Consider the following 22,121-nt stretch of genomic DNA (forward strand, 5'->3'; position numbering starts at 1 on the left):
AGAGAAGTGATTTTTTACATAACCAAGAAATCATTTTAAATGGATACTATCTAATTAAAGCTAATTTGGTGAAAATACTTCTTAATTACTAGGGATGAGTGATTTCTTAAAGGGTATGCCCAAGCTAAATATATCATATAAATATGGACCGGCGGGATTATTAATTTACTTCTTGATTTCTCCCTCTGTCCCATATTAGTTGTCCTGTTTCGCTTTTTGAGAGTTAAGTTCACCAATTTTCGGAACTAAATTGGATTAGATCAATTCAATATTTTAAAAATATAATTTAGATATTTTAAAACTATGCGAAAAGTACTACAAGTTGCAATTCTTCTCATATCAATATGGATAAAAAATATAGTTCAAAATGTTGATTAAAGTTTATATAATTTGACATTAAAAAAAAAAAAAAAAGTGGATAAGTAATATAAGACGGGAGGGGTATTTTCAATATATTGAATTGATCTTAATTGCTTAAAGTTAAGACTGTTATCCATCATATATCTAGTGGTTAGGATACAACAGTTGTGAAAGCACAAGCATTTAGTTCGTAATTTTAGAGAATTTAAGGCTGCCGTATCTGAATTCATTTGCATGATTATTTTTGATTTTCCCCTCGTAGTATTCTGTAAGTCTAACCAGTTCGGTATTAAGGCATAATAAGTTAACTGTATATATTACTATTTACTATTATTACTACTATATATAAGAGACAATCAAAGCGTTTTTGTAGTCATCACAGTAGTTTTCAATAAAATATCAAACTTTTCAATTAATTACTTGTTTGAGTCAAAATTCATATTTTACCCAAATAGTTGAATTTGTTTTAAGGTTAACCACAGTTGGTAGTAATTTAATACAGATGTTAGAATTAACACATGCAAATTATTTAAAGATCAATAAAGAATAAGTAAATAAAAGGAAAAAATCAACTTATGCCAATTGTAGATGAACAACAGTGATGGATTTCTTCGTTCCGACAGAATGAATAAGAACTTAATGATAAAAGTTTAAATTTTACATTTTCATTATTTCATCTCAAATTTTCCGCCCCAAAACTCTCAACTTCAAATTCCTTTGCTTCTTTTTCTTCTTCAATTTCTTCGATTTCTTCAATTCTTAATCATGTCTTCTCTTTCATCTTCTCAAAATACTTTACCAGAAAAGACCGTCATTGTTGACGCTTTTCCTCTCCATGTGGTCGCTGAAAAACCTAAGAATAGAATGCCTCCCAAAAAATTTATGGGTGATGCTATTGTTGTTGTTGTTGTTCCCAGGCCTTCCTCTTCAATATCTTCTGGATCTGGTGATGTTGAAGTTGGAAAGGTAAATCTTCCTTCTGTTGATAGTGTGCTCCCCAAAAATCCTACTCACACTACTGATTTAAAGATTGCAAACGAACATGAAACCGATATGGAAAGAGTGGCTATGGTTTCTGGGATTAAATCCCATATTACAGAAGACCTTGTTCCTTCTGTAATTGAAAGCTGTCATTGGAAAGATCACCGTGTGGAGGTTATTGTTCCTAAACCGGATAGACCCGCCACTTCTCGTTTTCCTGGATTTTCTGTAAAACTATTGATCCCTTTGATGACTCTCCTCTTCATCTTCCCGGGTTGTGTACATCTACCCTTCACTATTGGGTTTAATTTACCGTTAACTCTGTTGATTGATCAATTATGTTGCCGTCTCTAAATTTGTGTAGCAACTCACTCCGGGAGTCTGGCGTTTGATTCAATTATATCAACATGTTGCTCGACTTGCCAATGTACAGCTTACCTTAGATCATATTTTATATTTGAACTCCCTTCGTTTTATAAGGGGTTCTATGATAATGTTTAGGGCCAGGGGCCTGAATAAGTTGTTTGATGATCCCGAGGATAGCCATGACCGTTTATGGTTTAATGAGTTTGTGTTTATTCCTACTCACCAATTAGTGAGTAGCGATGCCGAGTCTTTTCTGGAGAAGTGGAATGCAAGAGCTTTTAATCCCGAGTTAAATATTCCAGAGAATATTCGTGCATTTACAGAAATAATAATCCAATTCTCGGCAAGTGCTAGAACTTGGGAATCAATGGCGGTGCAACGGGGCATTCGTACCTTGGGTGATTACAGAAAGAATAAAGGTATTTACTCTTATTAATCTTCTTTTCCTGATCACAATTATCTTCATTGTCTCTATTTTGTCAAGTCGTTCTAGTAAAAGGAGACCATCATCAAGAGCTTTGATTCTTCCAAATTTTGACGACTCGGTATTAGATAATATGCATTCTATTGTTAGAAAAAAAATCAATTATAGAGGTGGAAGGTTCAAAGGATGTTGGTAAACCTGTTCTCAAGAAGGGAAGATTGAAGAAGCAATCTTTTTCTGGTCCTTCCGTGATTGGGAAGACTGAAGGTAGGCGTAGCACTAAAAGTACAGATTCCAAGGAAGAATCGCCTTTAATTTTGAGGAAAAGAAGAAGAACTAACCTTTCTCTTATTGATGTGACAAATGTCTCAGAGGCATCTCTGATGAAGGATTCTGAAGATTTATCTAGCATCCTTGAAGTTCCTTCTCGGGAAAAAGATTCATAGTCTATTCTCCCTGAGGTGGTGATTATTGATGATGTTTCTGAGGTACCTTGTCACGCCCCGAACCATGGCCTGGACGTAACACGGCACTCGGTGCCTGACTGCATGTTACCGAGCGAACCACATGGCTTGCTGAACTATCATGAGGCATACATGAGCGGAATTATAATGTGAATGCATGATGAGCCTTTATAAAATATGGTAAGTCATAATACTTAATACAATACTTGTTTAAACATGAGTGAGCCAAAATGGCTATACGACTCCGAATGTCTGACATAACATAACTGACTTGTCTAGTCTATGAAACCTCTATCATGAGTCTGACTGGAAAACATACTTACTGGGACAAGGCCCCCAGCATACCTTTAGATGCATAACTAATCATAAGATAAAAGTTGACTAAACCCCGAATGAGATGGGGCTCACCAATAAGCTGATACGAATGATGTCCTACTGAGCAGATGTGTCGACCTGTATATCAGTACCTGCATCATGAAATGCATGCCCCCGGGCAATAAAAAGGGGACGTCAGCACATTGAATGTACTGGTATGTAAAGCAACCGGAAGAAACAACATGGGACATGGAATAACATGATAAGAACTGAAAACTTGGACATGAACATGAGCATGAGCATGAGTACATATATATATATAACATGAGTAAAACATGATAAGTAGGGAGAGCAATAACTTATAACCGATCCATGGTCTGGTGCTTGCGTCCCGCCAGCAGAACACTCAGTCCTTGCCAGGGAACATGAGATTTGATAAAATATGAAAGGATCCAATCATTATGAGAGATCATCCGGGACGTGGGTGGAGCGATCCTCATCCTACGGTGGCTACGTAGTTTCAGGCTATCTGAAGCCCTCCTCGGTAATTAATGCAACTCCCAAAACATGAACATGAAAAATAGTGGCACTTGCTGCCCATGGTATATCATGAATCATAACTTGCTTGTACATAGTGTTCATGAATCATAACTTGCTTGTACATGGTTTTCATGAATCATAACTTGCTTGTACATGGTTTTCATGAATCATAACTTGCTTGTATAGTTTCATAAGATAACTTGTCATAGTCTTGCAAAACATGTTTTTCGTTCATGAGTAATAACAATAGTTCGAAATCATATATATATACTTGTCTTGAAAACATGCTTGTAACTTGCTGGATGAAATCATAAAGTTTCATATAAACATAATGAGAACACATGAGGAAGAATTCATGATTCATGGATTAAGCTAGGATTTCCTAATAACCGTAATGGAAGATTAGGAATGCAATAACGAATATAGATACAAAATTCATGCACATAAATACATAATTACGGGCTACCAATATGTTGGGTTTAATGCCCTAGGATTTGAACTTCATGGATTTTACGAAACGTATCATGGGGAAGAACATAGAGATTCCCACATGTGGATGGAAGTTCTACATACCTTACTTCCCGCTTTTGAGCGTATCACAATGTCCTTCAATCCCTTCAACTTCAATCTATAGCAATACAAGCCATAGGGATTCTATATTAGCAACAATGTCCATGTTTTGTTCATTTAAGCATTTTATCAAACACTTAGTGGGCATGAAGCTCTATAACCCTCATTAATGGTGTTTTCTTCACCCAATCCCCATTCTATTACTTCTAGCTAATTCTACAATATCAATTAGACGTAATTAACATCATTCTTCATCAACCATATGAATACAACAATCCCAAGTCAACAATCCAACAACTCTAACATAGTTCATATAATTCTCTTCATCAAACCCAATTATTATTCTCCCAAGAATTCATCAATTCACAACCATAAATGATTAGGGAGTAGAAACATTACCTTTCAAGAGTAGTAATCACGAAATCAACACCCCCAAGTCCGATCTTTAGCTCAAAATGACGACAACAACTTGTACTACAATTTATCCTTCACGAGCTTTGGGATTCGGGGCCTTAAACTTGGTTGATTCTCTACTTTCTCTCTCTAGTTTCCCTTCTCTCTCACTTCCTTTCTCTAAAATCTGAATTTGGAGAAAAACATGGGCTGCTAGGGTTAATATTTTCCTTATATACCAAGGGGAAAATGGGTTGACCCAAATTGAAAACGGGTTGGGACCTATCTGTCTTAAAACGTCCATATCTCCCTATCCCGATGTCTCCTGTGAACCCACAACCTATGGTTGGAAAGGTATTTCAATTATCTACAACTTTCGTTCTTTGAGTTTTCCCAAATTCCCAAGTTATGATAGGGTTATGGCCTCCCTAAGTCAGGTGACCCGAAACGTACATACGGACCAAGATACGGTCACTGTTACGGTCCCGTAACACGAGGTACGGACCGTAACTTGGTACCGTACCTTGGTCAAAATTTCCAGTGAGGTTCTGGAAATTTTCGGCACGTTACGGTCCACTGTTACGTCCCGTAACACGTGTTACGGTCCGTAACGTCACCGTTACGGTGGCAGAATTTCCAGCGAACATGCTTCAGTAAAATGGGTATAACTCTTTGCACAGATGTCCGTTTGACCTCCGTAAGATACCGTTGGAAAGATATTTCAAAGGGATACAATTTTCATCAAGGATGTTTTCTCAAATTCTCAACGGATTTTCATGAAATTTGACTGGAAGGCAGACGTATCAAAAACTTAGCCGATTCTATAGGATTTCAAGTGCCTTACTATTAGCCATATTGAGACGATCATATCTCCTTGCTCCGATCTCTGATTGGCTTGGTCCTTATATCGTTAGAAAGGTATTTCTACGTACTACAACGTCATTGATAGTACCTTCTAAAATTCCAAACCGATCAAGGAGTTATTGCTGCCCGAACTAGGCCTATCAACCATTTTCGCAAAACGTTCAAACCTTCAATGTTTCCACTAGAACTCTAATAATATGAGCTTAAACTCAGTTCGAAGATGCGGGGTGTTACATACCTTTCCAAAGCACAATCACCGCTGTTAATATAACCAAGACTGATATTGCCGGGGTGGAGATTGCCCATGTTCCCAAAGTTGATAACTCTCAGGATGAGGTTGAAGGTTCTCCTAAAATTGACACCTTCTCGTGCGATACTCCAACTCCGTCAGGTCGATCTTCTGATCATGCAGAAGGAAAAAGACTTCTTCAAGAGGATTCGCATGACACTGATGCTGGTGATGAAGCTCTTCGGGCTGATGATCCTGCAGTCAAGTGGATGCAGTCTTTTGTTCCTCTTATTGTTAATCACAATCGATCTTTCAGTTTATTTGATGAGGCAAATTTATTAGCTAATCCTCATGTGATGAGCACTTTTTCCAATAATTTCATAGGACCAAAAGAACATGTCGTTCTAAAGGATATGCCTACATATCAGATGAACATGATTGTTTTAGGGCTTATGATCCAGGTATGTTTCTTTTCATCTTTCTCTATGAATTTTCCTCCACTAGATTCTCCTCATACGTTATAACTTTATATAATTTGCTCGCAGGCGCAGACTTATTTGGGGGGAAGTCTTGAGCGTTCTGAGGGTGAGTCCAAACACATTGATAAACTTAATAAACACAACGTCGCTCTCACTCAGGAGTTGTCAGCTTTAAAAGCAAAGCAATCTTGCTGTGATGCAGAGTTGAAAGAAGCCAAAGCAGAAGCCGATGTGTACAAAGTAGAGTTGAAGTGTCTTCAAGATCAGGTATCTGATTTTCCAAAATTGAAAGGAGATATCTTCGAGAAGGATACGTCCATCGGCAATTTGAGGGTGAAACTTATGTAGACGGAAGCCAAATTTGAAAAAGCAACTGAGGAAATCCAGAATCTCCGAGATAGATTGTCTTCTAGGAATGCCGAATTCGCCGAGCTTGATGCAAAATTTCAATCATTACAAGTTAAAAGCATTCAAGATTCTGGGGATCTAACTAGAGCTTTGATTGATTTAAATCAAAGTAAGAGAGACATAGTTGCAATTGAGGAGAAGTATACTGAGATCTCGAGATGAAAACTTCGTTGGAGAAGAAAGATAGATTTATTACTAAAATCTTGAGAAAACTAGAAGATCTGCAAGAGCGCGGGAGGCAACTCATGTACCGGAAAGACAAGTATAAGCAGAAGGTCAAGTGATTGGAAGAAGCCCATGCTGTAGAAAAGCAAAATATTGTTAACCTAGTTGTTCTTGAAGCTAGCTTCAATTTTCTGAAAGGCCTTGATCTTTCCTCATTTGATCATGCCAACGCCCTCGCTATTGCTGAGTAAAAACTAAAAGACACTCGTGATATTCTCAGTGACATGTTCGGAAATGAGCATGCTGAAGAAGAAAATGACGAAGAAGAGGTTGAGGAGGAAAGTGATTCCGGTGATGCAGGTGATGATTTTCTTTTTGAAAAGAAGATTCCATCCGACGATGATCATACTTAGATCATTTCAGAGGCTCCTGCATTTCTATTTCCTCCAATGTTTTATTGTTTCTCTTACTTTTGTTGCGCTTGGGTTTAGCTATTGCTTTGTAAGAATTTTGTTTTGCATTTGACTTTGCAATGAATGATGATTTTGTTTATCCATATTTCGTCTTTCTCTTTTTATGATAAATCTCTTGTAAGATTTCTTTGGTTAGAACCTTTCCCAGGTGATCAATCCGTTCCTGAATTCTGACCTTGAAATGCTTGTAAGGAGATTTGTAATTTTGCTGCAAATATATTCGGGAAGATGATTTGGGCATCTTATTCATTACGAATTAATTCCTTCACTTGTAATGCCGAAAAAAAGGGTCTCACTTATAATGAAAAATTTGTTCTACTTTGTGAAAAAGTGAGTTTAAACAATCTACTTGCCTCTTAGTCACAAAGTAATTTAAAATATAAAACGCAAAAATACCTTAAGTTGTTGATGATTTCGGCGAATGGAACTTATCTATGTCCGGAATCTCCAAAATATTTGGAGATAACGATTTCCTCTATGGATATTGGAAATAGTGTCTCACTGATGTAATCCCGTTAGTCCCTAGTTTAGGTTTTTGAATCGGAATTCAAAAACATGATATTAACTGATTCGGGAATATCAAAAGATTGAAATATTTTGCCGTATTTGGTATTTGAAGGGGCATCATGCAATTAAATTGCAAGATTCTTTCATAATGAATAATTTTTGTATAGCTTGTACTCAATGTTTTGTCGTTATGGCGTTGCACATTTCGCATTTATTTTTATTACATAAACTGTTGTCATGCATGTATATAATCCCTTCTTCTTTTCAGCAAAACGGTTTGGTTTCCATGGATTCACCTGAATTTTGGCGGGAAAATAGGATATGATTAACACTGATAAGACAGTTTAGTTTTCCGATGATCCTCTTCGATTCGAGTAACGTCTCATAATTATTTTCCATAAAGGCTGCTTTTTATTGGAACCATCAGTTTCAACCCTTTGTATTCCTGTATTGAATTTAGATAAGGAAGTGAATCATTGATCAAATATCTCACAGTCTTCTTTCCTTTCATAAATCGTTTAAAGCAAGAATTATTCTCTGCAATCTTTTCATATCTTTTCTAAAAACATGTCTTCTTCTTCTGATAAAAATCCTTCTAAAATTCTATCTAATCCTTTTGAATTAGAGACTTTTGCTACTACCTTTCTTCCAACTCATTCTGATTATTCTAATGATTTTGGAATTTTCCATCACTCCTCTCCCGTAGAGGGTATTGGCTCCTCTATTACTCCTGAAGATATCACTTCAGTTGCTCAGGATTGTGGTTTGGGTACTGATGTCATTTTAGTTATTGACAACGGGACAAGACTCCATAACCATGTGGATGGTTTTACTTTGATGCCTATTTTTCCTTTTCTTATTAAGTTTCTGTTACCCATTCCTCTTGTCATTGAGGAATTTTTTCGCCGATAAAATGTGTGTATTGGTCAAATTGCTCCTGATACCTGGCGATTATTTTATTGCCTCTAGTTTTTAGCCATTAAGGCTAATCTTCCTTTTACCTTGGATCACCTGATCCATCTATACATTCCTTTTGTTTTTTGGGGTGGCTTGATTCATTTGTTTCCCCGTGGAGAACGCAACCTAATTGACTCTATTGATTCTAGCGACGTGGATCGATTGAAGCGATTTTTCAATATTCGAACAGAACTACTCCATCGCCCCTCCGACGATGTTTTTCCGAAGACATGGAACTCATCTCCGAATCCTGTTAATCTGAATGAGATTGCAGACATTCTGGATTGGATCACAGGTTTGTTGGGAGTCTCTCGGGATTTTGTAAGTTCTTGGAGGAGTTTAAGGTTTCCTCCCTTAGTTTTTCCTTTAGAAAGGCCCGGACCTTCAAATGGAAAAACGAAAGAGGGATGTAATTATAATAGAGGATAATGACGAGGAGGTTAAAGCTGATATTCGTCATTCTGTTGCCCCTCCTCTGCCTAATCGCGAGATATCGGTGAGAGAAGCATCTTCGAAGAGTGTCAACCATTGATCCTTCCCGTTACCAAGAACGTCCCATGGTAATGCGGAGTTATCCTTGGGTCACTTAATCCGAGATGCTTCTACGAGGTTACTCCCTTGTTACGGATTTTTCATCACATGTTGCTAAAACGAGAAAAGAAAACGAGCAGCTTAAGATAAAAATAAAAAAGCTTTAGTCTGACCTTCGGGACTCTGGCTCTATTGAAGCTGCTTTGATGTTGCTCCTAGAGGATGTTGTTAGTGCATTACAGCATCGGGATAATGCAATACAAGTATTGAGAACATCCTACGAGGACCTTCAAGATCGGTTTAAAAGTGTTGAAGTTTCCCGTGAACGTTGCTACTCCCAGTGTAAGCTACTGCGCCTTCAACGTAATGTGGACATCCTTATATCTCAAAAAGAGGCTTTTGAGGAAGCTCCCACTCCAAATTTTAATTTGACCACATCTCTTCAAGCTTACCCATGAGCTTCACGTTGCATCGGCATCTCTTAAAGACTTGGAAGATTCCGAAGAAGATTCCCAAGATTAGAATCATTCTCTCCTTCAAGAATGTCAAGAATCTTGAAAAAGTGTGTGTTGGAAGATTCCCAAGATTAGAATCATTCTCTCCTCCAAGAATGTTAAGAATCTTGAAAAAGTGTGTGTTGATTTGGTTTGTGGTGCCATCTGATAATTCTAATCTTGGTCACCATTGCTGATTCTTAGATTCCTGCTATCTTTAAGTAGAAGAGTTGATCCATGTATACTTTTAGTATTTCCAAGTATCGTTCTATTGTATTTTTCCTATTTTGAATAAAAAATTTGCCTGAATCATTTTACGGGTGTGTTTTCTCATTTTCATTTTTTCTTTAAACAATCACGTAGAATTGAATTTTCTTTGAGAAAAATATGATCCTATAGTAGATTTATTTAAATAACCGGAGTTATACTTGATAAAATTGCTCCATGAATCGGGATCACGCTTGTGTAATGTTCGCCGATATGCAACTTTGAAACCATACTGAGACAAAGGCATTGTAATTTTGAGTAATTTGTAATTTTATCGGGTTGACTTGCAGTCCCTAGTTTATACATACAGACTGGCAGTCCCTATTCATATCCCCCTATTGTTTGGGTGTGAAGTATGTATATTCAAACAATGTAGCAAGTATACCATTCCCGTATATCCTTTTTACTGCCTCTTCTCGGTAAAATCCAATCGGGATTAAACCCGGATAAAGGGTACAGCTCGTAGAATGTGTCTCTGCGTTAGGAATGCTATAGCTCAAATTGCTTATGTTGCAATTGTTGGCGATGATCTTCCCGTTTGCTCCTATATTGTCTTTATTTGGAATTGCAGTTGCTATCATATCTGAATGCAAAAACATAAGAAAATACCAAAGTAATAGCGCTTGCGTAAACAGAAATAAAACATAGATCAAACTACAAAGCCAACTTTAGAATTCCCACAGACAGCGCCAAACTGTTTGAGTCAAAATTCGTATTTTACCCAAATAGTTAAATTTGTTTTAAGGTTAACCATAGCTGGTAGTAATGATACAGATGTTAGAATTAACACATGAAAATTATTTAAAGATCAATAAAGAATAAGTAAATAAAAGGAAAAAGTAAAATTATGCCAATTGTAGATGAACAATAGTGATGGATTTCTTCGTTCCCACAGAATGAATAAGAACTTGATGATAAAAGAATAATGATAATGATAATAGTAATAAGCAAAGAATAATCAATAATCGTATATTTTTCAGTCCATATTGGATGCTCAGATATACAAGTGAAAGTCCTATTTATAGGTATCTGGTCCTTTCTGGTGTCCTTCCCGTTATATACATGTAACGGCTATCATTAATTGTTGAATTAATGATGTTGTTTAATTCATTGACTCTGGTAGTTAGAAACTGTTTGGCCGTTATTGTATTACCTCTATTCAATGCGCAATCAAGATGGTCTTGTTTGTTGTTTCCGTTGATGCTCTTTTCGTTGACTACATCGTTGGTATCAGCTACCTTTCCGCAAAGGCTTTACTCGGCATTACCATTTGATCTCTCTACGTCATTATTTAAAATGACACGTGTCGACTACATGTTGGTCCACGTGTTAAGTGCGATTTTTTACCCATACATTACTTTTAGATCTTGATCTTATTTTTTTAAAGTCAAATTTATTTTTGTTCTTATGATTTTCAAAAGTTGGCATACCTCCAATCATATTTTTTATTTTTATTTTTTAGTTTCCTATCCGGTGACATGTATCCGCACTGGAGTTGGACTAATCCAGATTCGCGTCGCGTAGGGCCTATTTGGGGGAAGTGCTCCCCATCAAGAATTTTCCCATACCCAGACTTGAACCCGAGACCCTAGTTAAAGGAGGAACAGTTCCATCCGCTGCACTTTATTTCCCCTATTACTTTCTTCTATTGATCTTATCTATTCACCTGAAAAATAGTGATTTCTTCGCTTGATTCTTGCTTCTTGTGTTTATATTTTAATGAGCTCATATGTGTTTAAAAAGATTTTTACTAAAATGATTTTCAGATAGTCTTAAAAATTATTAAATGATGCCATATAGTGATGAAAATGGAAAGAGTGTTATCAGTCAAGATCAGGTTACCTTTAAAATATCTTGTTTCATTAACTATAATTAATCTTTTAAACACAAAATAAGCTTGAATCAAGACGGGGCTAGAGTGTCTGTCGGCTATGGATATGGTAGGATTCAATAGCGCTTTGGTTCAAATTCTGGTATTTGTCTTCAAAGTTCATCAAATATTAATTTAGAACTAAATAACTTCAAAAATCATGATTGAGAACTCATAAACTTCAAATTTTGGCTCCGCATCTGATTTGAAATAAATAATTTCATCAAAACGAAAGTTATAATACTAAAAGGAGTGAAATGAAAGTTTTGTTTTTATATATTGAAAATAAACTTATTTAAAATTTAATTATTACTAACATAAATTATAATTTTTTAATTAAAACATTTACTTTTATATCTTGAGTTTGGGCCCGAACTTAGCACGGGCCTCAAGAAACTAGTGTTGATAACATACATATATATATAGTACATGAATTTCTACACTAACAATCAATTCTAATTATTATAACATGGCACCTATTTTATTTTTTAGGTTATTGATTGCACTTAATTATGATGAACAGATACATGTTAGTCATTTGTTGGTTGACTTGATACTCATGTAAACATTGCTTTACCCTCTTTGGATATTGATAATGATTAACACAATATGACAATATTGGTTTGTTTTACAGCCACGATGATCACGACTGGAGGACCGGCTACCAGGCTGATTATAGCATCGTTATTCCATGGATTTGCTCTTCTTGCAGTAGTTTCAATTGGAGCAAACATATCTGGAAGTCATGCGAACCCTGTTTTCGCCTTTGGTGCATTTGTAAGAGGTCACATTATCTTTTTTTATGAGAATTTTGTATTGTATTGCCCAATTAGTTGGATCTGTTGTGTTTGTCTATCTCCTCAAGTTTGCTACTAACGGTTTGGTAATGCCACTCACCTCCCTAAGCACTTTGATAATAGCGATATAGTACATGACAGACATATAAGGAAAGACTTTTGTCACCGGCAAGCAATTATATATTAAAGCTGAAGGTTTTGAAAAGGAAAAAAGCATGTACTAATTATTTTAACTAAAACATATATAGGATAAAGCTATCAATGAAATATCTTGAAAAATATGATAAGTTTTGAATTCATAACTTAAAACAAGAAAAAAGGTCAAATCTGCTGACCTATACTATCTGAAATTAAGTAATTTTGCCCTTGTTGATCTAATACTACCTTGATGTTAGTAAAACGTCTCGTTTTTGCCCTTGACCCTTAACAAAACACCAGTATTAGGGTAATCAAAATTGGAAAAAAAAGGACAAATATATCTCTCAATTTTGCGATTTAGAGCATTAAAAAAGAGCCGTTTTCTTAACGAACCTGTATAAACTAACAAATTATTTGCCTCATTTTTTTATTTAAAAATTTAAAAAAAAAAATGTTCATCATGTTTATGTTAACCCATTTGTAAATCTGAACCAAAATCACTCAAAGACTTCAAATTATCCCAAATTTCAGGTATGAATTCCTCAAGACATTCTCGATCTTTTGAAAGAACGCCCATTCGAAAAGGAGCCCGCTTGCAGAATGTAACATCCCGTAAATCCGAATTAGGTATGAATGTATGAATCTAGTAATTGAAGTCAAACCAAAAAGTGAAGTTCTTAAGGCCTTCTAAATTCATCTAAGTCTAGGACAGTCTGTACTTATGGCCCGTTTTCGGGTACTTGCTTTAGGAATTTGTGAGAACTTCCTCTTGGAAGTTGTAGCCCTTTGAAATACCTTTCCAACGGCATATTATGGGGGTCAAGGGGACATCTGTACAAAAGGTTATGGTCATTTTACTGAAGAATTACAGAGCAGTCCGTTCACTGGTCATGTTATACGAACTTTTTATACGGCCCATACAATTTTATACAGACCGTATAATTTCCGTACTTCATGAAACTTCAAATCGACGTTCTAGTTTCAGCCATGATAAAATATGGTCATATTATACGAACAGTATAATATGTCCATATAATTTCCGCCTCACTTTTGTATAAATTCAAGTTTTCAGTTCTTTTATTTCATTATTCACAATTCCAAGCCCTAGCAACAATCCAAAACATCAAGGTAAGTCAATCCAAACCCTTCCAACTCAATTCTAACATATACTCTAATAATCTAAGCAATAAATCATTGTTCATAAACTAGGGTTTTCAAGAAAACCCATCTCAAGGTTCAAGAATTCAAGATTTTGGAAATCTTCTTCAAAGTTAAAATCTTTAATTCAAGTTTGGAGCATTACCAGGTATGTAGAGTTACTATCTACATGTGTAAACATCATTGTTCTTCCCCACGCCTCATAATCCATAAATTATGATTCTTTACGAAAACTAGGGTTTCTATACCATGCTCATGATAACCCTAGGTCCATGTCCATGATTATATTATGTATGAATTGTTATAATTTCATCATTGAGTTCTTAATATTTCTTTATGATTATTAAGAATCTGTTCTGTAACACCCCGTACTTTTAATGAAAGTTTTGACCACGATCCTAGACTTAGAACATCAGATAAAGAATGTGGGAATTGAAATTTTTCCGTTAAGTTGTGATATGGTGGTTTACGCCCATGAACAGTGGTCATATTTCAATTTACGACCATGAACAGTGCCCGTAAACTGAAACCAAGAATTTCTGAACATTCTGGAATTTGACATTTTGAGGTCATATGGTTAAATACGGACCGTATTTCACTTTACTGCCCGTATTTCAAAACGTGTTTGGAATTTTGGAAAACTTCCTTGATGAAAGTTGTAGAGCATTGAAATACCTTTCCAACGGTATCTTACGGGGGTCAAACGGACATCTGTGTAAAGAGTTATGGCCATTTTACTGAAGAGAGGCAGTGCAGTCCATATGGCAGAATACGGACCGTATTGCAGTTTACGGCCCGTAAACTTGAAATACGGCCAGCACAGTGCTGGACGTAAACTGCATTTTCCAAAACATTATATGTTCGTTTATATCAGTTCAAGTCATTATTTTTCATTCCCTCAAACCCTAGAACGACCTCCTACTCTCCTCCAACATCAAGAACACCAAGGTAAGTCCATTCCAATTATTCCAACTCAATTCTAACATATATCCTTGTAATCTAAACAAGAAATAATCATTCCTAATCTAGGGTTTTCAAGAAAACCCATCTCAAGATTCAAGAATCAAGATTTAGGAAATCTTCTTCAAAATCCAAGTCTTTAATTCAAGTTTTGGAACAACTAAGGTATGTAGAACTTCCATCCACATGAGGGAATCTCTATGTTCTTCCCCATGCTTCGTTTCCTTGATATACATGAAGTTCAAATCTTAGGGCACTAAATCCAACATATTGGTAGCCCGTATTTAAGTATTTATGTACATGAATTTTGTATCTATATTCGTTGTTGTATTCCTAATCTTCCATTACGGTTATTAGGAACCCTAGCTTAATCCATGAATCATGAATTCTTCCTCATGGGTTCTCAATATATTTACATGAAACTTCATGATTTTATCTAGCAAGTTACAAGCATGTTTTCAAGTCAATTATATATATGATTTCGAAATATTCTTATTACTCATGAATCAAGAACATGTTTGCAAGACTATGACAAGTTATCTTATGAAACTATTTTATAAGTTATTTCATGAAACCATGTTTACAAGATTATTGCATGAAACCATGTTTACAAGTTATTTCGTGAAATCATGATTTCAAGACAAGTACAAGTTAATTCACGAAAGTCATGGGCTTCTTAGCCAACTACGTTATTCTCATGTTCGGGAGTTGTATTAATACCGAGAAGGCTCAAGATAGCCTGAAACTACGTATGCCAACGTAGGATAAGGATCGCTCCGCCCAGATAGGACGATTCCTTCATATTTTCCCCATTGAGGGATTTGGATCCATTTATGTCAGATTCATGTCTCGTGCCCCGGCAAGGTACGAGATAGCTTAGCTGATCGGGCAGAGATCAGACTCCACGTTTCTCCCCGTGGTGGTTCATGTCGGTATTACAGTTTATGTCATGTTCATGTCTCGTGCCCCGACAAGGTACGAGATGGCTTAGCTGATCGGGCGGAGATCAGACTCCACGTTTCTCCCCGTGGTGGTTCATGTCATTATTACAGATCATTACAGATTATTACAGATTATCTCATGTTTACAGTACTCATGTTTATGTTCAGTTCCAGTACTCAGTTTCAGTTTCAATTTCATGCTTATGTACTCATGCTCATGTTCATGTCCAGGTTTTCAGTTTCAGTTCTTATCATGTTATTCATGTCCTATGTTATTTCTTTCAGTTGCTTTACATACCAGTACATTCAATGTGCTGACGTCCCCTTTTATTGCCCGGGGGCCTGCATTTCACGATGCAGGTACTGATATACAGGACGACACATCTACTCAGTAGGACAACATTCGTATCAGCTTATTGGTGAGCCCCATCTCATTCGGGGTTTAGACATTGTATTTCTTTATTTAGTTTTGCATCTAAAGGTATGCTGGGGGCCTTGTCCCAGTAAGTATGTTTTCCAGTTAGACTCATGATAGAGGTTTCATAGACTAGACAAGTCAGTTATGTTATGTCAGACATTCAGAGTCGTCTAGCCATTTTTGGCTCATTCATGTTATTTCCGCACTCATGTTTAAACAAGTATTTTTATTAAGTATTATGACTCATCACGTTTTATAAAGGCTCATCATGCATTCACGTTATATTTCCGCTCATGTATGCCTCATGATAGTTCAGCAAGCCATGTGGTTCGCTCGGTCACATGCAGTCAGGCACCGAGTGCCGTGTTACGTCCAGGCCATGGTTCGGGGCGTGACATGTTCGTAATCTATGAAGAATCCATATATCTTATTCCATGGGTTCATGCATGCTAGTTTATGATTATTATGCTATTTTCAAGAAAATACTATACATGTTTTACAATTTCGTGCAAGCAAGCTATAATTTATGATATCCGTGTACAAGCAAGTTATATTCATGAAAACCATGGGCAGCAAGTGCCACTTATTTTACATGTTCATGATTTTGGGAGTTTCTTTAATTACCGAGGAAGGCTTCAGCTAGCTTGAAAGTACGTAGTCACCGTAGGATGAGGATCGCTCCACCCATGTCCCGGACGATCTCTCATAATGACTGGATCCTTTCATATTTTATTAAATCTCATGTTCCCTGGCAAGGACTGAGTGTTCTGCTGGCGTGACGCATGCACCAGACCATGGATCGGTTATAAGTTATTGCTCTCCCTACTTATGATATTTTTACCATGTTATATATATGTATGTATTCATGTTCATAACCAGGTTTCAGTTTCACTTTCAGTTCTTATCATTATTATTTTATGTCCCATGTTATTTCATTCAGTTGCTTTACATACCAGTACATTCAAAGTGCTGACGTCCCCTTTCTATTGCCCGGGGGCATGCATTTCACGATGCAGGTACTGATTTACACGACAACGTATCTACTCAGTAGGACAGCACTCGTATCAACTTATTGGTGAGCCCCATCTCATTCGGGGTTTAGTCAACTCTTTGTTTTATAATTAGTTATGCATCTAAGGTATGCTGGGTGCCTTGTCCCAGCAAGCATGTTTTCCGTTCAGACTCATGATAGAGGTTTCATAGACTAGACAAGTCAGTTATGTTATGTCAGACTTTCGGAGTCGTATAGCCATTTTTGGCTCATTCTTGTTATTTCCGCACTCATGTTTAAACAAGCATTTTTATTAAGTATTATGACTTATTACATTTTATAAAGGTTCATCATGCATTAACGTTATATTCTGCTCATGTTATGCCTCATGATGATTCAGCAAGCCATGTGGTTCGCTCGGTCACATGCAGTAAGGCACCGAGTGCCGTGTTTCGCCCAAGCCATGGTTCGGGGCGTGACACTGAAATCCGAAATTTTGAACTTCAGCTTCAAGCTCGCTCAATGGCTGATAACAAGTTGACTCTAAACTAATTTGGATGTGAATGAACCAAAGTATAAGAATTTCATTTGTCTTTTTCGTTAGAATCTTAGCTTGTTATTGACCTTCCTTTGATTCTTTCATGGATTAGCTACGGTAGTTTGACTCATAACTAATTTTGATTTTTGCCATATATACTGCTCATACCCCTTCAAAATCACATGGGAGAAAAAACAAATTCTCCGTGGACTATGTGAGCAAATTAATTTAGTAAATGATTTTACAATAATTCACAACATTGATTAGAAAAGTAGTATATCTCAGTTTATATTTAAACCATTCAAAAACAACTTATCATCTTCTTTTCTGGCCAAATGAACTCATTGCAATTATCTCTCTTATCCAATTTGTTAAAAAAATCCTAAATAACATATTCCTGACAAATCTCTAGAGAAAAGAATATTCTTGAGAAAGATCAATCGATCGATATGAACAGACTAATTAATTTGGACCCTTTGGAATTAAAGTTTATGCACGTAGTAAGTTGAGCAGTGGGATAACTTTTAATTATCTTAGCTTATCTTAAAAAAAAAAAAAAAAAAACATTTATTTACATGGATCAAGAGGTGTCAAATTTATTAGAAAATTTTAGATTTTTTACTTTGAAAAATCAATCCAATCTATCTATACAAGTACGAAAACTCTCAGGAATTAGGCATATTGGCAGCAATTAATACAAATCAAACCCAGACATAAAGATTTGGGTATCGATTCGTGGATGGAATTGGATATTTCGGGATTTAAAATCTATGGGCTATGGGAAAACTGATTTTGCAATAAAATTCAAGATTTGACCTCGGAGGCTTGGGGTTGACTTTTTTACTTACTTAGTTATGTGTTGATGGGTGTCAATAGCCTCATATGCTTATGTAGAATCATATTTGAACGGATTGGAATAGCTCGGAGGCGTTGAGGAAGGGTAAGTCTGTTTTGTGAGCTCTGTACTTCGAAGTTCGAACTAAGGCAAGTTGAGAGTTTCTAGACTCCAATTGAAGGATATTTTTGTGAATTAATCATTAATAAGGGGTAACGGTAAAGGGGTTCCTGCACTCGTGAGGTGACAAATGCTTGTGTGGGTACCAGTGCCATGTTATGGGTACTCAGTCGGTCATTTAATGATGTGTGTGACTGATTGATGTTATCAGTGTAGTGGAATCTTCTTTAAAAGTCGTCTCTTCTCCAAAATCTTGAATCCTGGCCATGTGCTTGTGTTCTCACAAGGTCTAATTCACTCCCAGTTTAATGTGATACACAAAAAAGCTACTTTTCTCGCTTCTCTCAACAGTCAAAATTCTGGAGTTGTCACGATTCTTAGTTCAATGTTTGCTTCAAATCCACTTATCAGGGGTGACGTTCTTGTCAAAGGCTTCCACCTTAATAAGAAATAGATTTGCATAACTTCAAAAGAAATCCTCTTGGGCTATATATGTCATGAAAAATATGATTTTGTGTTTTCTAAAAGTTGTTTGCAATGTGTTGCTCACCAGCGTCTTATGAGAGCGTTGGAATAATACTTTTCTCTAATATTAAGTCACTTCATGTATGTTTTCTCGATTTGCCTTCAAAAGTTCTTTATTCCTTACGATCCATATTGTCCACCAAGTAACCTGAGAAATTTTCCCAATTTTTTAGTGCTTTCTTGTTGAAGCCATCGCCTCATTCCAGAATGGAGTGAGATGGCAAACATCTTCAGGTTTCACTTCTCAAAGGGGACGTGAGAGAGTTGCGGTTCTTTGTTTCTGGACATTATATTGAGTGAAGCAGGCCTCCACACTGGCCAAGAGAAACAGGATACCTTCAAGGGTGCTTAATTTTACCAAATTTTCCTCCAAGGCCAAAAGTTATTGTTGCACGATATCAGTACTTTGTAGCAAGACTTAATATGGAAAAAAAGGCCATTAGGGTGCTTGTTTAAGTCTTCCTTAAACAGATCCACAACAGTAGTAGTAACTAGTTGCAACAGGCAGTATGTTCTTTGAGATAGACAAGTCCCATGGGATTAGCTATCCCACCTTCTATATGAGATAGCTAATCCCATCATTTAGTACAAATGGTGGGATAAATAATTCCAGGACTAATTAATACCCATAACCAAACGCGGGATAAAATAACCCGGCATTTTATCCTGCAATCGTTATCCTCATCCTGGATACCAAACGAACCCTAAAGGTTTCTAAATTGTCCTATCCATTGCCAAGCATCTTCTCAAAATTCTGATCTTTCTACCACTATCAACCAGAAAACCAACAATTGCCTCAAATTTACAACAATATGATTGTATACACTTCAATACTCCACTGTCATGAGGAGCATTTGACTTTGGTGTACCAAGGAATCTCTAGTGTGAACTTATCAACTACAATTCTCCTCCAAAGTGCATTTTCCTCTTTGTTACACTTGCAGTGCTATTTCATGACGTTCAATGTAATACTTTTCTTAGTACAGGATGTGGTAATCTAACAATCTAGCCATTGACGGCTTTAGCATCTCTTCAAGTTTGTTTATGCACAACAAGTTTGAATGACTTAACTCCAAATCCAACAATTGTTAATACTATCTGATTTCATAAGCCACAAGAAGTAATAATCTTAAATATAAAGGCACATGCTAAAAAGATATTGTAATAGTCTATCATCCAAGATATAGAATAAACTAAAAAGTTGCACCAATGACCCAGACCCTCCATCTAAAAAGTCAAAACTGATCAATCACCATGACCATACATGACCCTTTAGATCATTAAATATCAATAAAGAATGTGGGCTAGAGGTCCTGCATCTTAGCTATTGGTGCAAAAATGGCCTTTAACATTGCTCACAATTGTAAAGAGAATCTAAGCTAAGCCATAAAGACAGTATCATTTCACTTTTTATTGATGCTGTGATTCCACAAAATTAACATCTAGAGAAAAAACACCAGCTAACCATTTCAAGAACCAAGAAATGAGAAAAGGAAAATGTAAATTCGAAACAAGGGGTTTCATTGATTGATAATACAAGAAAAACTAACAACATCTAAACAGTAGTTCCAACTAAATTCCATTTAAATATCCCAGATGGACAATCAACGCATTCTAACAGCAGAATTACATACATAGAACATCCAAAAAAAAAAAAATAAGACAGCAATTAAATCTAAGCCTTCTTAGGAGATTTGCCAGCTTTGGATGGAGATTTAGGCTCCTTCCCAGCCTTTTCACCACCAGTCTTCTTAGGCAACAAAACAGGGTTAATGTTAGGAAGAACACCACCATGTGCAATTGTCACACCAGCAAGTAGCTTCCCTAACTCTTCATCATTCCTCACAGCCAAAAGCAAATGCCTTGGAATAATTCTGTTCTTCTTGTTGTCACGTGCAGCATTTCCAGCCAACTCCAACACCTATAATGACCAAACAAATCACCAACTTATAAGCTCAAGATTTGAAAGAAAACCAATATAATTTTCACCATGTAGAAGCAAAAATATACTGATCAATCACAACTCTATTTTTCCTCACAATTTTTCACTTTATTTGCAAATAAGCATTTGGCCATGAAATTTGAAGTTGCATTTGGAATTTGGAAAACATCTTTAAAAAAAAAAAAAAAAAAAAAAAAACTATTTCACCTTTGCCCATACAAACAACCAATTTTATTATTATTATTATTATTATTATTGCAAAAACTATAACAAAACACAATAAATTGAAGAATATTTGGTTTCTATGGCCAAACGCCTACTAAGAAAAAACTAGGCTAAACCAGGTAATTCAGGAAAACCTGGGCTACACCAGGTAACTAAGACAAATCTAAGCCAGACCAGATAATTAAGCAAAAACTGGGCTAAACCGGGTAAATATTCTTTTCCCAAATCGACATAGAAGTCCTATTCTATAAGCAGGCTATTTTCATTTTCATTTTAAAAAAGGGACAAAAAAAAAAAACATCAAGGAAACCCTAGATCCTAATTGAACCCCAAAAATTACCAAGCATAATAAAACGGTAACAAATTAAAAGTTTTACCTCAGCAGCCAAATATTCAAGAACAGCAGCCAAATAAACCGGGGCACCAGTGCCAACACGTTGAGCATATCGCCCTTTTTTCAAGTAACGCCCAATTCTACCAACCGGAAACTGTAAACCGGCTCTAACAGACCGGGTTACCGGCTTCTTCTTTGGACCACCACCTCTTCTTCCAGCTGCACCTTTCTTCACTTTTCCTGTAGACTCCATTTTGAATATAACAACAACAACAACAATCTAAGGTTTAGACAAAAACGGTTGAGTGAAAGAAATGATGATGTATGGATTGGAATCTCAAGGATGGTTTTTATAGAGATGTTTGGGTTGTCATTTGGTTACTCGGATGGATGTTGATGGCCGTTGGATTGGTATTTAATCTACGGTGGAAATTGCATGGGGAGCTATCCGTGTCGTTTTAAATGGACCAATAGGAAGTGGACCGTGATTTTGAATTTTGTGACATGTGAAATTATTTACGGGGAAAACGCCCTTCTCCCGC

The 22,121-nt window shown here is 36.3% G+C and overlaps 1 protein-coding gene across 1 annotated transcript; it reads right to left on the minus strand.

Moving 5' to 3' along the window:
* Nucleotides 1-20,578: 20,578 nt before the first annotated feature.
* On the minus strand, nt 20,579-21,904 carry LOC132643527 (histone H2A). The gene is made up of 2 exons (XM_060359960.1): nt 21,623-21,904; nt 20,579-20,999 (listed from the first exon to the last, which is right to left on the minus strand). Exons 1-2 carry the CDS (start codon nt 21,830-21,832, stop codon nt 20,754-20,756), a joined length of 456 nt encoding a protein of 151 aa, XP_060215943.1. The 5' UTR covers nt 21,833-21,904; the 3' UTR covers nt 20,579-20,753.
* Nucleotides 21,905-22,121: the final 217 nt, after the last annotated feature.

This window comes from Lycium barbarum, chromosome 6 (assembly GCF_019175385.1).
Source record: "Lycium barbarum isolate Lr01 chromosome 6, ASM1917538v2, whole genome shotgun sequence".
In the NCBI taxonomy this organism is placed as follows: domain Eukaryota; kingdom Viridiplantae; phylum Streptophyta; class Magnoliopsida; order Solanales; family Solanaceae; genus Lycium; species Lycium barbarum.

What these genes read in the sequence shown, in the direction of transcription:
- LOC132643527 (XM_060359960.1), bottom strand. Translation starts at nt 21,832, where the DNA reads ATGGAGTCTACAGGAAAAGTGAAGAAAGGTGCAGCTGGAAGAAGAGGT. An exon ending in TTGAATATTTGGCTGCTGAG is followed by an intron (nt 21,000 to 21,622) that starts GTAAAACTTTTA and finishes TGGTCATTATAG; the next exon opens with GTGTTGGAGTTGGCTGGAAA.